At 41.6% G+C, this 15,564-nt stretch overlaps 1 protein-coding gene across 10 annotated transcripts in view; it reads left to right on the top strand.

Moving 5' to 3' along the window:
• The first annotated feature begins 361 nt into the window (after positions 1 to 361).
• The window catches only part of aff4 (AF4/FMR2 family, member 4), a 37,444-nt gene continuing 22,241 nt past the window's right edge, over positions 362 to 15,564 (top strand). For 2 of the 10 annotated variants that reach the window (XM_064349878.1, XM_064349877.1), the window contains exons 1-2: positions 711 to 10,443; positions 15,135 to 15,261. In XM_064349878.1, coding sequence (XP_064205948.1) covers positions 10,427 to 10,443; positions 15,135 to 15,261 — 144 coding nt within the window. In that variant the 5' untranslated portion in view covers positions 711 to 10,426. The other 8 variants (XM_064349883.1, XM_064349884.1, XM_064349879.1 and 5 more) reach the window with 7 other exon arrangements.

The following is a 15,564-nucleotide window of genomic DNA, read 5'->3' as shown; positions in this document are numbered from 1 at the left end:
TAAAATGAAGCTAGAAACAATGCTTCCAATTTAAAGTAAAACTGGTGCCAAGGCATTGTGCTTATTTGTAGTTTATCTTTTAAATTAAAACGTTATGAACGTTTAAAATCTTCCTCGTAGCTGTGCAGCAATGTACATTAACATGAGAAGAACAGGAAACATTTTTAAAGGGCTGTTCAAGGAAACAGCTAATAGATTTACACTAATAGCTACGAACGCAATTTTTCCACGAATCTTTGTATGGTATAGTGAACGCGAACTCCAAAGCAGCACGGAAAAATATTGCAATCCCTGTATTCAACTTTGGACGTGCTTCATCGCCCTCTGGCCGTGTCAGCCATGGTGTCAGCACTGGGCCGGTACACAAATCACGTGACCTCACTTGTTCCTGCAGTGGGGGGTTCGAAGTCACGTGACGTGACGTGAGTTAGAAGCTGGATTCGGTCGGGTCTGCCCTGCACCCGGTTACGGTCTTTAGAAATTTTGTTGTGAAAATGGACTGAGGAGAAATGAAGGCAAGTTAACCTTCCGCTAATAATGTAGAATAGACGTAGGGGCAGGGAGGTCACCTATGTATTTTTTTTATTTAAACAATTATTCTGTGTATTTGTGCTGCATATTTTCTGAACTGGAAAGTGAAAAGACAAAGAGAAAGGCTTTCCATTAGAGATGGTTTGGGCCTAAAAGAGGACAGTAGAGGTAAGCGGATTAACTTTTCGTGAAATGACAGAATCGTTCTCTTATAATTATACTAAGCAAGTGAATACAGTAATTAAAAACAAAGGTCGAGCATTCTAACTAGATTGTTCACTGTGTCGAGCTAGCTGCTTGGCTAGCCTTGCCCGAGAATAAACCAAATAGCTGACTGGCTAGCTAGATAGCATTTAGCTGCGCTATATCAGTCCGAGTCCTAGATTTAGTTTTGGTATGATAGCAATCTGAAAAAATGTAACCTGACCGACCGATGCATAGCAAAACGCAAACACGTTTCTGTACGGGTAGCTAGTAAACTTGGCTTTCCAGTTAAGGTTGTTTGTGTAATGGCAGCTCATGTTTTAGCCAGCAACCAAACTATAGCACTAGCTACTGTAGGCAGTGAATGCGTTCAGCTAATCTAATTTTGGTCGGTAGCAACCCACTGCTAACTTCTTTTGAAGCAATGTGAATAGTTAGCTATCTCAGATAGCCTTAGCTCTGACTCCTGGTGGATAATGTTAATGCCGTTGCTGGTAGGCTACTTTATCGTGGGAGGTGTGATGGGAAAATCCACTTTTATGGAAACGCTGTGAATTTACGAACAATAAGCGCATAACGCAACTATGATCTATCAATGGTGTAATGTTAGCTAGCTAGCTGTGTTGACTGGCTTTCTATGGGTAGCTGGATTGTCGCTAACTAGATTAGCAAGTGAGGTTGCTGGCAAACTTGATTGGCATTCCTCTAATTAGCACACCCTAGTCTGGTAGTCTTTTAGTTCAATTGTCAGTGTGTGGAACTGTTATTAATTGCTAGCTCGCTAACGTTAGGAATGAAGTCTTGGATAACCATGATTTTTGTGCTAATTTCAGTCGTGACGTCAGTGCTTTTGTTCCAGTCATTCGCACGAGCATTCGAACGCTCAACCTAATTGGTAATCAGAATAAAAATACCGAGCTACGTAGTAATGTTATGGTCAATTTCTAAATTCTCATTTTCGTAAGAGTCTTTGGAGCTGAAATCTAACCCCTAAGTGTACTTTAGTGTTTTCAATTGCAATTTGGCTTCCTAAAACCACAGTTCTGAAGACCAGAAATGAACGCAATTTAATTAACTCGTTTACTTCTATGATCCATAAAGCAGGATACGTGTTTTCGCTGGGGTCGTTTTATGTCTTCATGTATCGGCAGGAGTTGGACGCTCATTTATTTGGTCGACACGTGATTTGATGTCTCTCTTTGCTGCTAGACTATAGATTTCCTGGACTATGGTTCTTTTTGTTGATAATAATAATGATGCTGATTATGGTACTAATAATAATAGTCCTCATCCACGCCAAATTTGCCGAAAGGCTGTTACCATGACAGGACAGTGTAACAATTAATACTCTACCCATCCCCAAAAATAGAAAAGAGAATTCAGTCTCGCGGAAGACGTTTCTTTGACGTGCGTGAATTTATCCCAAGGTTAGTTCAGTCAAAAACGGGCAAGAGAACAGTCTTTTATCTGTCAAGTGTAATGCGAAGGCAGAAAATTAACAGTTCTGACAACATAATGGATGCCTCTGGATGTGGTGTCGTCTTTAACGCTTTAAAAAACAGAAATTAGGCAGGTGTTAATTGGGCGAAAGGTAGTGTTGCGCAATAGCTGACTTGTGGTAAAGGGAGGCAGGGGTCTCTTAAAATGTTACATTGGGGGAGGGGTGGTCATCAGAATCGATTCTGCTGCTGGATAATTATTAAACTCAGTGATGCAAGACCAGCGCCTCTTTAATATGGTTATATGACGTATACAGATCGCCGGTAATAATTTTAATCAATTCTGGTAGTGAAACGTGTTATTCAGTGACCTACAATACTGTAGATTCAGAAACATTTGATGTGAGATTAGATACATTGCCGCAGGGAAGACGGAGAGATGAGGGTTGGCATTACTGTTCAGCAGATGATAAATTAGTTTTCTCGGTTGGAACGAAAAAAACGCAGAGGGTTCAGAGGCAACAGACTTATTTTTTGTGTGTTAGTTTGCCAAGTCTTACCTACTTCCTGTTTGGGCTGTGACGCAGTTTAGTCCAACCATTGCGGGTGGTTCTCTGAAGTTGTTCAATGTGTCTGGTGTAAAAGAAGTTGCGAAACGGGCCACGAGTTCAGGGTGCAAATATTTTTCACTAGATGAGTGTTGGCATCAGCTCAGTTTTTCTGTGGCCAAAGGACGTTTTGCAGTTAGTGTAATGAAGTATAATGCTTTTTTTGTTGTTGCAAGTAGCTCTTGTAAAAATGGGAAACTTTAAACTGGAAATGCGAGACGCAAGTGATGGCTTGGTTCCAGTAATTCACGATAAGCCTTGGTACAAGATGTACTATACTTTTAGTCGGATGTTTTGCTATTGTGTGTTTCAATAAAGCCGGGGAACACTAGCCGTTAGATAGGACAAGATAGTGATTTGGCTTAACCCACGCCGCCACTATGCAGAACAGGGGACGCGGATCATATTTTTGCTGGTTGTTCAGACAGAGCAGTTGATAGATATGTAAGATGGGGCATTTCATGTTTATGATAAATAGGATTGTTCATAAAAATCTTGGTCAACGCCAGGGTGTTTTCATTTAAGAAGATTTTTTGGGGATATAAGCCCCAACGCATTCTTGATTAAGATTTTCGGTGAAACGACAAACGCACTACAGGTGTACCCGCTACCGGCATTGCGTAACGTGAGCTTGGGCAATTGGATGTTTTTTCATGAATAGAACACAAGGTTAACCGAGTGGCACAGAGCAGCACGGAGGCTACGTTGTTGCTCAGCTAAGACGTAGGTGCTGTTCTCAGCTGCGTTTGGGGTGACTCAACAAGGTATTTGGACATGAACAGAAATGAAGGATTATATTGCCCCCATACAGAAGGTCACGTGTGTACTGTTTGGTGGGCAGAAAAGGTAGACCCCGAAATTCAGCTTTGGTTTTTTTTTTTCTTTGTCCCCAGTCACACTGTATAGGCCAGTGGTGTCAAACTCGTTGCCATGGAGGGCCGTGTGTATGCAGGTTTTCATTCCAGCCTCAGATCTTGATTATATAATTAGTTAAATTATTTGCTGAATTAGGGATGCAGGTTTGTGCACAATGGTGACCCGACGTCTATGGTGACCCGCATTGTCTAAATAAAAATTTTCTTATATTCTGTGCTTCAATGCAGTTAAACGCATATGGCTGAATGAGTAATTGGACTCAATTAAGGCAGCATTAATTGGTTGGAATGAAAACCTGCATACACACGGCCCTCCATGGCAACGAGTTTGACACCACTGGTATAGGCCATATTGGGAAGGCAAGCACATAGGGAATTGCATTTTATATGTATATATGTGTGTGTATATATATATATATATATATATATATATATATACATATATATATATTAGTTTGAGCTCAAGGAAGGACAATCTGAGGCTATTACCTTCATCCATTTCACAATACAAAATTCGAATTTTATTTTCCACAAATAAAAACTTTGCTGCATATTGGTCACTATTACAAGCAAAAGAAAAAACTATTTTCCAAACCCAACAGCAGAATTTAAATCTCATTAATCCGGTAGATTGTCGAGCCTCAACTCCAGAGAATGTCGCACATTACGTGAATCTTTTTCCCATGCAAGGGGCACTGCTGCCTTTACTGAAGCTGGGGTTTGCTCCCAAAAAAAAAACGATGAAAAGGGAGAACAGAACCTGTTACCCTGCATGGCTGTCAAATATGCCTCATATTTTACATGTGTCATAAATCTCATTGCGGTTCGTGCACTCGAGCCCACGCCCCCCCGGGCACTGTGAATCAGCACAAGAGCTGCGCGTCTTTTCGTTATCTCCCTCTCGCCCGATGCGTTGTGATTGGGTGCGAGCAGCCCCGACAGGCCGGATTACAGATAACGAGGGGCCTACATGGCTGACCGGGGGGTGGGGGGTGGGGGGTGGGGGGGGGGGTCAGCGTCCTTCAGTCTCGTCTTCCTTTGAAACACGTCCCTGTTCTGTGAGAGGCGTGGAGCCGCTCTCGGTTAAATGGCGGATTAGTCTCATCCGGGATTCGTGTCCGTCTTGACTCGTTTTAACGGGATGTGCTTGTGTGGGGGGTTCATGCCAAAGGTTCAGTGCGGAGGCCTGTGGGGCAGATAAATGGCACCATTGATATGAATCAGAGGCAAAGGCTGATTCCTTCCGGTTCCTTCTGTAAGAGTATGAGTAATGAGCTTCTAACTGCTGCAACCCAGACATATTCTGTTACAGGTTTTTTTTTCCCCCTTTTTTTTTATTTATTTTTTTTTAAATAAGTGGCATGCATTGTTAAGGCCAGATTTGTCTAACCTGCATGACCACATTTGGCTTAAACAAAAAAAGAAGAAAAAAAAACACAGACTTGCTTTTTCATATCTCGTAAAGTCTTTGTGGTTTCATGGTTTTTTTTTTTTTTTTTTGAAACGTTTCGTTTGGAATTTTCCAGAAGCGCCGTTAGTGCTATTCATTGTGGTCGGCTATAGTGTTACTGGCTGACTGAGCCAAAATGGTTCCTTGGCTCAACATGTTCTGCATTATAAATTAGGCCTTTCTGGTTCGCCCAGTTTTTGTTGGTTACTGTGCCATTCTGCAGACACCATTCAAAGGCTGGAGCTGTGCAATAAATTGAATCAGTTCAGGTGGTACCACGAGCAAACATGAGTCTGAATGTTGGTATGTACCTGAGCGTGTGAAGTCTTGCAACCCTCACGAAGAAGAATCTGGAAATGAACCATGCATGATATCTTGGCCAAAACATGCAAAAAATAATTCAAATAAACCCTGGTGTTGTGCTGAATATTCATGGAATAAGTTCACTGGCGTCAAATCGGAATAACTCTGCAGCCAAATGCACGTTAAGACTTGGACTTGTGCAACACTGGCAATTTGTGTAACTAGTTGTGGCTAATAATTTGCCAAACAGTTACCTATAGGGTCTTCATTTTCTTGACGGTTCCATAAACCACAGAATATCTATCATAGCATATCATCTCAGGATGCGCTACAAGGAAAGTATTCAGCAGTATTCAGCAATGTGGATAATACTTGTGTAAATCTGCTGACAAACTGTTTTGGCTCCCTTCACAGTTTCTGTCCCATCTCTGCAAGAATTGCACACTTTTAAATTGTGTATATTTAGCACAACATAACAGGGGGGAGTGAATATCGGAACTGAGGCCAAATTTACTGCATTTGATGAAACTAGTTTTAAACTTTAGTGACGTGCTATTTTAAACTAATATTTCACGTAAGGTTGTTGTTTTTATTTATTTTTTATTTTGGTTTGGATTTGTTCCTGCTTTGAGTCCTTTTCCTTGAAGTGCTCAGTGAGGAACAAAATAATAATACTAATAAAACCTTTCCAGGAATATTGTTTGGCCAACTTCTGCATAGGTGCATTGATGGTGGCCTTTCTGAGGGATGCCCAAACCTGTTCATGTCTAGAAGATGTCTAGAAACGGGGTTGGGCAGCTTTGGGCTGTACGGTTGCCTAAACTTTAGAATAGCGCTGATGTAAAACGTATGTGGCTCTTAACGGAGTGAACTTGCTGAGTCTTTCGTTTTTTTCCATAGGGCAGGGCCGCCCAACCCCCGTTCCTGGAGACCTGCCATCCTGTAGGTTTTTCACTTCAACCCTAATTTGGCACGACTGACTACTAATTAGCAGCTCGGCAAGTTCGCTAGCTGTTGAGTGAGTTGTGCTTTCTTATTGTCGGAATGAAAACCTACAGGACGGTGGATCTTGTCGAGGAAAACCTCCTCTTACGTTCGGTGGGTGAGTCGGCGATGTAAGAAGAAAGACTAGAAACTATGATTTCTTCTAATAATCTTTTATTGTACGTAGGCCTACGGGAGGTCTCCAGTACCATAAAGACACACAGAGAGCTCCCAGAATTACATTTTACATCTTTTTTTATACAATCAACTTTCTTCCTACCATGACGTATCTTCCCTCTAAAACAACCAATCCCAGCCTAGGTCACCAGCTAGTTTAACAATAACTATTATATAATCTTCAGTTTCAATAAATGACAGATATTTCACCACACACTTACAACGGGATGTGTGTGCGTGATTCGATTTGAATAACAAGTATTTGCTCTCATGAACAATTGTTTAATCTTCCGGTTCCAAAGTACATGCACTTTAAATGCATTCAATACATGCTGTGATCCAAATAAAATATTTAACTCGCATTCAAACACACCAACGTGTTCTAACAGAATATGTCTATATTATTACTGTTGCCGTCATTAATTTTTATTTTCATTCATTTATTTTAATAGAATATAATCTATACAGTAACTAGATATAGCAAAACAGCTCTTTCTGGGTCGGTGTGTCCTTTCTTTTCTCTTGCAACTCAAAGGTCTTCTGGACACAAGACTGTTTCCCAACATAATTTACTTTAAAAATTCCAATAAGTAAATGTTCACAATTTTCCTCCTGCAGTTGGGGTCCAAAGATTCTCTAGATCGTATGCATCAGTGTACAAAGAGGCCACAGCCTTTCCTTAGTTACAAATTCTTAGACATAACACAGAACACCTGCTGTTCTTCATCGATCTTCACATAATCACATACATTTAACTATATTCTTGATCAATGCAATCTTTAATAAGCAGAAATTTAAAATGATACATAAACATTAAAAGCATATAGGGGACGCATACTTCCACGATCTCCAGGAACAAGGATGGGCAGCCCTAACGTAGGTCGACTTTAATCGTATTTTTGGGCGATATCGATTATGGAAGGGACTCTGTCCCATGTTTGAGATGTGCTATTTTATGCGGTGTGAGCAGGTCTTACTTGTTGGGCAGTGAGGGGGGCGGTCATGGGTGCAGTGCGGATGAATTAGGTTTGTTTCTATTTGCGGTTAGAGTCGGCGCATGTGCTCGCCTTCTAAAAATAGCCCGCCCAGCTGTTAGCCGTGTTGTGCGGTCACGGCGCGTATGGAACATGCACAGCAAGACAAACAAAAAAAGTGATTGTGTTGCACGGGGAGGTGCGTTTGTTACCGTTCATATTTCAGCGGGTAGGCTACAGTTTGTGGTCTGAGAGAAAAAAAGAAATTCTCTACCATTTTAGATTGTGTCACGGGTTTGTGTCTCGTCTCCTCCCCCTGGATGTCTATTTCATAGCTCTTTTTAGCTCTTCTAACATACATTGAAGCTGATCGTATGCCGTAGTATGTGTCATACAGTGGTGGATACTGTTTTATGACCTTACACTTTAGGCTATGCTTTTGGGGTAGACGTTCATCAGTTTTAAACCCCGGTTTTGAAATGCTAGCCTTACAACTTGGCGTAGAAACAAGGATGTTTTGATGCCAGTCGTGAATTATGATAGTGTAAGCATCCTCACATCCACTCAGGAGACCCCATTTTCCTATCAGTCATGTGGATGTTTTGCATGAATGTTGTGCGGTTGGAACCACAAGTGGAAGAAGATAGAAGGGCTTTTAGATGACATGCAGGGAAAGGAACGCATCTGTGCACGTGATCCGTAGAACCGGGCTGTTTGGAATGACTATAGTACACATGGGGTTTGTGGTATTACTGCTTGATTGCAGCAGTCTAGTATAATGGGTAAGGAGCTGGTCTTGTAACATTGAGCAGGGTACTTAACCTGCATTGCTTCAGTATATGTCCAGCTGTGTAAATGGATGCAATGTAAATGCTATGTAAACGTTGCGTAAGTCGCTCTGGATAAGGGCGTCTGCTAAACGCCTGTAATGTAAGCTTTATACGCACGCACGCACACACACCCACACACACTTTACAACTAGCACTGCTAATATGGCGGCTATGGAAATAAGATGGTGTTCCATGCTGAGATGTTGTAAACCCTGTGAATTTATGGTGTGCCTGTTCTTTTACTCTGTGTGATAAAAGTAACACTTTGCATCGCTGGCCAACCTCTTTATCTTTAAAACATCATAATCTGTGTACATTTTCAGCTAGTTGCCTTGTCTATCACCAGTTATTAATTTAATTTACGAGTGTAAAGTACCCAGTAAGTATCGCAGTCTCAGATGTCTTTACTAGCCAACCACTTCAGTTGCTTGAATCTAGCTAACAAGCAGCTATAATAAGACTCCTGAATCGCTCTAAAAAATGCAGCTTTCCACTTGCTCGTTCCTGATATAAATAAAAACATTACGATATAAGAAATAAAAAAACAAGGGACCCTGCCAAGAATTCTAAATGCTCACCAAGGGCCACCTAAGAAAGGAGCAATTAGCATACATTTCCCAGCATGCACATCTGTGTCCCCCATTGTGGTACAGATACAAAAACCTTGCAAGAGGAATCACCCAGTGACTGATATTCAAGATGACATCACAATCTTCAGCATAGGGGTTTTAAATGGGCTAAGAGGGTCCCACACCTGTCACTGCGTCACCTTTATAAGTCTCAAGGTAGGAGCTAGTCTGTGGGGATAAGTGTCCTTAGACCCTTACAGTGAAGTCCTTAAAATGGGCGAAGGTCCACTATAATAGTGCAAGAGAGGCTGAAGCTGCCTGAAGTGTATTTAGAAGTGCTTGGTTGTGTTTATTTGTAGAAGTAAAGACGAGTAGGAGCACAGTGCACTGTTGAGCCGCCTAGCTCTGTGCTAATTTGCATGTTCCTGAACTCTGCAAATGTATGATCGTATTTATGATATTATTGCTTTTGGAACCTGCAGAAAGTGAACCGTGCCCTACTTTGCATGATGCTCTTTCATCACTTCGTACTGTATTTGTTAAAGTGGCAAAATCGCTGAATGTTCACATGCTCGCTCTACAGTGGATTTTACCGGCGGCCTGAATATCTGCAGACTTGTACTGCCGAGTGTGAAAATAGGAGCTGTGCCTTTAAATAAGTTTTTCTAGGATGTGCGGATCGCCCCGGTTTATGCTGGGGGAGGGAAATGGCTGATCGTAAAGGTGGTTTTCATTGGTCAGGGTGTCTGTCTTCAGGTCTGTGACATCACACGGAGGAGAGGCTTCACTGGGATAAAATAACATCTCCTTTTATGGAACGTGCTGGCCTGTTCCATTTTGCTAGAGAGGTTTACGAGACGTGCACTCTGAAGAAGAAAAAAACTGCTCCCATTTGAAAGTTTCGTTGTACTCTTAAGAATTTAAAATGGGCAGTTTCCTCGCGTGTAAAACATAAATGTTGAACCCAACGCTAGAAATGCGCATCTATTCTATTTGAAGCATTGCAGTTTAGCTCCTGTGAAACTAGGTGGTTTGCAGCTTACTGCAGAAAAGAACATGCTCAAGTCTCAAGTTTAGAAATCTCAAGGGCATATCTCAGTCTCCCCTCTGTAAGGCGTTTCATATAATGCATATCTGGCTAAACAGCTCCTCACTCCTCATTTACGTGCCACCTCTGTTTGGCCTATTGTCCCTTGTCATAACACCCCCCTGGTGTTCGTATAAAATGGTCTTTCCCGTGAACGTGCTGTACCCACCCCTCCCTAAGTCAGAGTTATCCTTACGATAAAAAAAAAAATAATGTTGGTTCTCGATTAGACTGGATCTGAAGTAGATAAAGAAATTGCCTGGAGAACGGCATTCACCGGTGAAAGGAAAAAAACAAAAACAAAGCAAAACCGGGACAGGAGATTATGAAAATACGACTTCAGGGTAAATTGGAGTTGAACTGAATATCTCGCCAATGTTTCACTGGTTTCAACCATGGCCTCTCAGACAGGGTGAGCAACAGTTTTGCTTCACATTGTTACAACAACATTTCCTGTTTGTTTATAAGGGTTCGGATAATTTCCGGGTGTTATAAACCCACGCGCACAGTTTTGGCAGTACAGTTTAGGCGATTTTGATCGGGAAAAAGAAGCTTGATCTTGGCAAGCAGTGACACTGCCTTGACTCCGCTATTTAATGACTGTAGTAACTACGACTATCCTATTTACCTACTGGCGCTTTTATTCGTACATTCCGTGCCTCCCTTTGTCACGTAAACCTGTGATTTGACCGTGTAACTGGACGACTTTTGCAAAACTGGAACGGACTCTGACTTTGCGTGGTTTACGGTGGTAATGCAGGGTTAGTCCTTCCCCTGTAAACCAACATCCATGAAACGTGACCTTATCCGGGTACTTGAGTAAATAAGCAAACACTTCGGTATTATGATTATTTTTGTTTTGCAAAGAACATTTTTCGGGATGGCATTACTTCAGTTATTTGTAAGTGGCCCTTTTAACTATTTGAACGGTTTAATTTCAGCATACCGCAAGTCTTCGAAATTTTAGTGTAGTATTTTACCTCTGGGAATCTTTGCGGACGAAAGTAACTTGCCGTGTAATTTTCAGGTGACGTTACGTGTCTTCCCCAGAAACTTGCATCAGAACTGCTGCTCTGTGGTTTGGTTGTCACATGTATTCACAAGCTGTAATAGTGAATAGGCCGACATCCAGCGCGCACCTTAGTTCAGTACTGTTAATGAGAAATGCCATTGTTTTTATCAATCAATGCTATTGTTTTTATCAGTCAGTGCCATTGTTTTTATCAACCCCTATATCCAGCCCAGCTTGTAATGCCACATGTTTTACATCGTATACGTTTTTTTCACCTAATTCCTCAATAGCTGTGCATTCACTATCTGTTTCCAATCGTCAGGATGCCTTTATGGGAAGTTGCACGCTCCGGCCTTTGGCTCATTTTGTTGCCATGGCAGAAACGGGTCTGGAATTTTGGTCACGTGCTTTATCTTCGTGCGGCCTAGGCTGCGCGTAGCCGTGTGTACACACTGTCTTGTTTATTCCCCCCATTTACAAAAAAAATCAAACCCCACGGTTAGTCACTTGACACTCTTGTACATATTGGTTTTTTAGGCCTTGCCTCTTACGTGGATTGATGACTGCTTAGCTGTAAACATGTCTGTAAGTGAAACGGCATGTAGGTGCAGAAGTTTGCGGGACCTCTCAGTGATGACCAACGCCAGCGATTTCCCAGAACCGGCTGAATTGCGCTGTGCTAGCAATGCGATTTATCTGTTCGACAAGGTTCCTAGTGCCCTCGAGAGCCCCAGTGTTTACCGTATGCTCGCTCTGCTCTGTGCTGTGAATTTATCGTCATTCGCACACCATTTGTTCCCGCTCCAGCCTCCACCTGAATTTGTACTCCGTCGGGAGAGTCTCGATTTGGAATTCTTTCCGAGCCCTGTGTTCCGTGCTCTTGGTTTTTACTGGTTGAGTATCTGAGTATTCTTCCGTTCAGAGAGCACTTGAGATCTTTTTTTATGGCCCGAAGTACGAACAGTCCTACAATACCTGCCTGTTCGGTGTAATTGAATGCCCATTTCCCTTTACGCCATCAAGGAATCTATCTACAGGCTCCTACACAACATGCATGCAGAGAATCTCTTACACTTAATTTCTTATGCTTAAGAAATTCAGAATTTCTCAGCCTTTCATTACGCCATGGTAATGTAAAATGTAAGTGCTGCTACTGCAAATAATACTGTGCGTGCAACCAGCAGTAGGCTATACTAACAGACCATTCTTCCAGATGGCTGTAATGACCCTTTTTATTTTTTTACCATTAGACCTTGTTATAATGGTGTCCTACCATAACCACAGCTGCTGCTGCTACTACTACTACTAATACTCATAAATAATAATTACTTGTAACTGTTGTAATAATCATGGTAGATTTCTGCCTGCCAAAGTCCAGGTATACTGTATAAGATATGTGGACCCTTTTGACTTCTCTTCTTTTGTATCAAGGAACTGAAGGTGCCATTTCCCAGTAACAGTGAAAAATGGCAGCATCCTTTCTCTTACTGGTATTACTAGCACCTTGTAACAAGGGTTCGTCTCATTATTTCATGCAATTTAAGCGACTTATATTTAGGTCTGTTTAGCGTGTCTAAGATTCCACTTAAACTCGAAAGCAGTCAACTTTAAAAACGTGCAACGCGGTATCATTCTTGACCGAATAACTATTTATTTGTTGATTAATTGCTTGCGGTATGTGAGCTAATTTGTCTGCTGTAGGGCCTACTTATTTTGACGCCGGTATTGAAGTACTGAGTGAATGATCGTGTAGTGAAGGTTGTCGGTGTTGGAAGAAAATCAGGTGGTGCTGGAGCTGAACTCTTTGCTTTTTCAGTGCCCTTTCTGCTCTATAAGACCGCTGGGGTTCAGTTGGGATGGTTCCTAATCGCAACTATAGTTCTTTTGGGAAGCACCTTGAATTTTATCGACGCGCCTCATGGGTTTTTTTTTTAACCGCGAGCATCTGGGCTCTATGGCTGCTTTGGGAATCGGGGCCGTGTTGGGCTAATCATCATTTCTTCTAATTAGCCTCATCCCTCCATTGGTTCTGCTACTGCGCTGTTCCCTGCTCATTAAGTTACGTCACTGTCTCCCGTCTTGTCGGCGTTGAATGTGGCTTGATTGGTCCGTGGAGTCGATGCGCAGGAACCAGAGATATTTACGGATTGCATTTAACCGGGTCAGTCGGTGCGCTAAAACTGGTGCAAACCACCAACTACGGCAGCTTTGGATTTTCAGGCTTGGATGCGATCTTGTTCAGCACTTTAGAGAGTATGCTAATGGCCGCTGCTAAGGTGCTTAATGTGCTAATTCAAAGTGACTGTTCAGCACCGCCGCCCCCCCTTCCCCGCCCTGGATCCTGTTTGCTTTCTGGGTGGGGTTATGATGTAAAACAAAAACATGTTCGTGTACGTCACAGAAATAAGCAGGCAATGGTCAGGTCATGCGCAGGCAGTGCGGGTAAAAATGCAGCGTTTGTGTTTATAAAAACGTGCTTGTCGCTCATTGGGGCTTTTGGCTTTTTTTGTAACTGTCGTGGTTCGGAGGTCAGGAACAAAGTATTTTGTCCATGACAATAAGGACAAAGAATCGTATTTTCTTGAAAAGAAGTGGCCAAAAGAGGTCCCCCCTCAACGTGCTTGCCACCTGGAGAAAATGCAGTTGGTTTAAAAATAAAATTAAAAACCCCCTTATTTTTAACTCTTAAAAAGCCAGTACTTGTGGAATTTAAGTCCGCGTCAGGGCAGTGTTGAGGAAGATGGAGGCAAAGGTTTTTTGTTTTTTTGTGTGAGCTATGATGAAATCCTCTGTCACTGCAAAAAATTTGGTCAGATTTCAAACACTATTTTAGCGTTCAAATGAACATTTTCTTAATTGGTCTCGGTTTTAGTCAAGTTGTGAATGAGTGTTCTCTGCCAAAGCTGATTAGACACGTCCGTGAGCCTGATATGAAAACTTGGGGTTGATTTAAAAAAAAAAAAAAAAAAAAAAAATTGTGACATGAATGGAGACTTAAGCAAACATATTGTACAACTCTTTGGCAGTACCCGAAGAAAACTTTCTCGGTGAAGAAATGACTCGGTAATGATTGAGCCGGCTTGTGTGTGTGTGTGTGTCTGTGTCTGTGTGTCTGTGTCTGTGTGTGTTTGTTCCATCAGATATGAAGTGAATTGGCTTTAGGCCCGAGGAGTCATCAGCCCTGTCATTTCAGCCAGTCAAAGCCAGATTTGCGAGAAAGTGCCACTTCTTCAGAATAACTCTGACTTACTTACTTACTTGTAAAGGTTAGATTTGAGCTCCAAAGATGAACGGTGTACAAAAGCTCTGCTCTCATTAACAGTCGTAGACAGCACGTTAATAATTATATGGGCCCACAGAAACATCGGTGATGGCAGGCAAAACCTTTCAGTACCTTTGTCTTTTCCCTTTGTACAGGATTCTGAACATTAAGAACTTTTTATTATTATTATTATTATTATTATTATTATTTTTTTTTTATAAATGAATTTGATCAATCTTGTGTTTTAATTCCATCGTCCAACCTCCATTTACCAAACAGCCTTTGGAATCTGTAAAGAGTTGTTGCTAAGAGGGGACTTTTCAATGTTGGGTAAAAAAAGACGTGAAGTTGTTACTATTTCTGCTTGGTTGCACTTTTTTTACCACAGTATTGGAGATAAGAAAAAGGGGGGGGGAGAAATGAATAAAAATCCTCTCAGCTCAGCACTAATTTACTGCTTGTGGGCATCCCCAGCATTCCTTCAGAATGACTAAATGGGTTTGGCTCTGAAGTAAAAAAATTTTTTGGGAGGCTTAATTACTGTTATTTAAAAAATCATCAATGCAGGAAATTTCCCTGGACCATTTAATGCAAATCTACACATATATATATATTTTGTTCATATATGTGCATACACAGTATTCTCTTTCAGCGATTAGTTTTTTAATATTTATTTTTGGTGTTTTAATTTGGGGGTAAATCTGACTTTTTGTGAAGAGCAGCGAGCGGTGAACTTTGTCCGCTTGATTCTGAATGTGGAGTTGAAGCGTCTGCAAGCTCTGCCGGCTCTTGTGTGCCCCACGCTCAGTGACTCTGTCTCTGTTGTTAGCAACATGAACCGTGAGGACCGGAATGTGCTCCGTATGAAAGAAAGAGAAAGGCGAAATCAAGAGGTCCACCCGGGAGGAGCGGCCTTTCCAGCCAACTCCCCCCTCTTTCCCGAACCTTATAAAGTTGTAAGTTTGTTTTTTGGTTTTTTCTTTCCTTTCTTTTTTTTTTTTTTTGTTCCTTTTTTTTTTTGTTTGTTTGTTGTTATTTTTGGGAAAACATTTCTGTTATTTTGCTGTCTCTTTCTTGGGGTTTCACACTTTTTTTTTTTTTTGTTTTTTTTTGTTTTGTTTGCCCGCATTTGTGCTGTGTTGACTTTTGTCAGATTGGCCTGGAGAGAGGAGGAGGGGTGGGGGTGGGGGGGGGGGGGGGAGAAAGAGAGAAAAAGAAAAAAAAAGAACAGGCAAGGAATAATCGCTGATGTTGTTCAT

The sequence above is a fragment of the Anguilla rostrata genome, chromosome 9, assembly GCF_018555375.3.
Source record: "Anguilla rostrata isolate EN2019 chromosome 9, ASM1855537v3, whole genome shotgun sequence".
Taxonomy (NCBI): Eukaryota; Metazoa; Chordata; class Actinopteri; order Anguilliformes; family Anguillidae; genus Anguilla; species Anguilla rostrata.
Note: the sequence above shows the minus strand (reverse complement) of the source record. Positions and strands in the feature narration are given on the sequence as shown.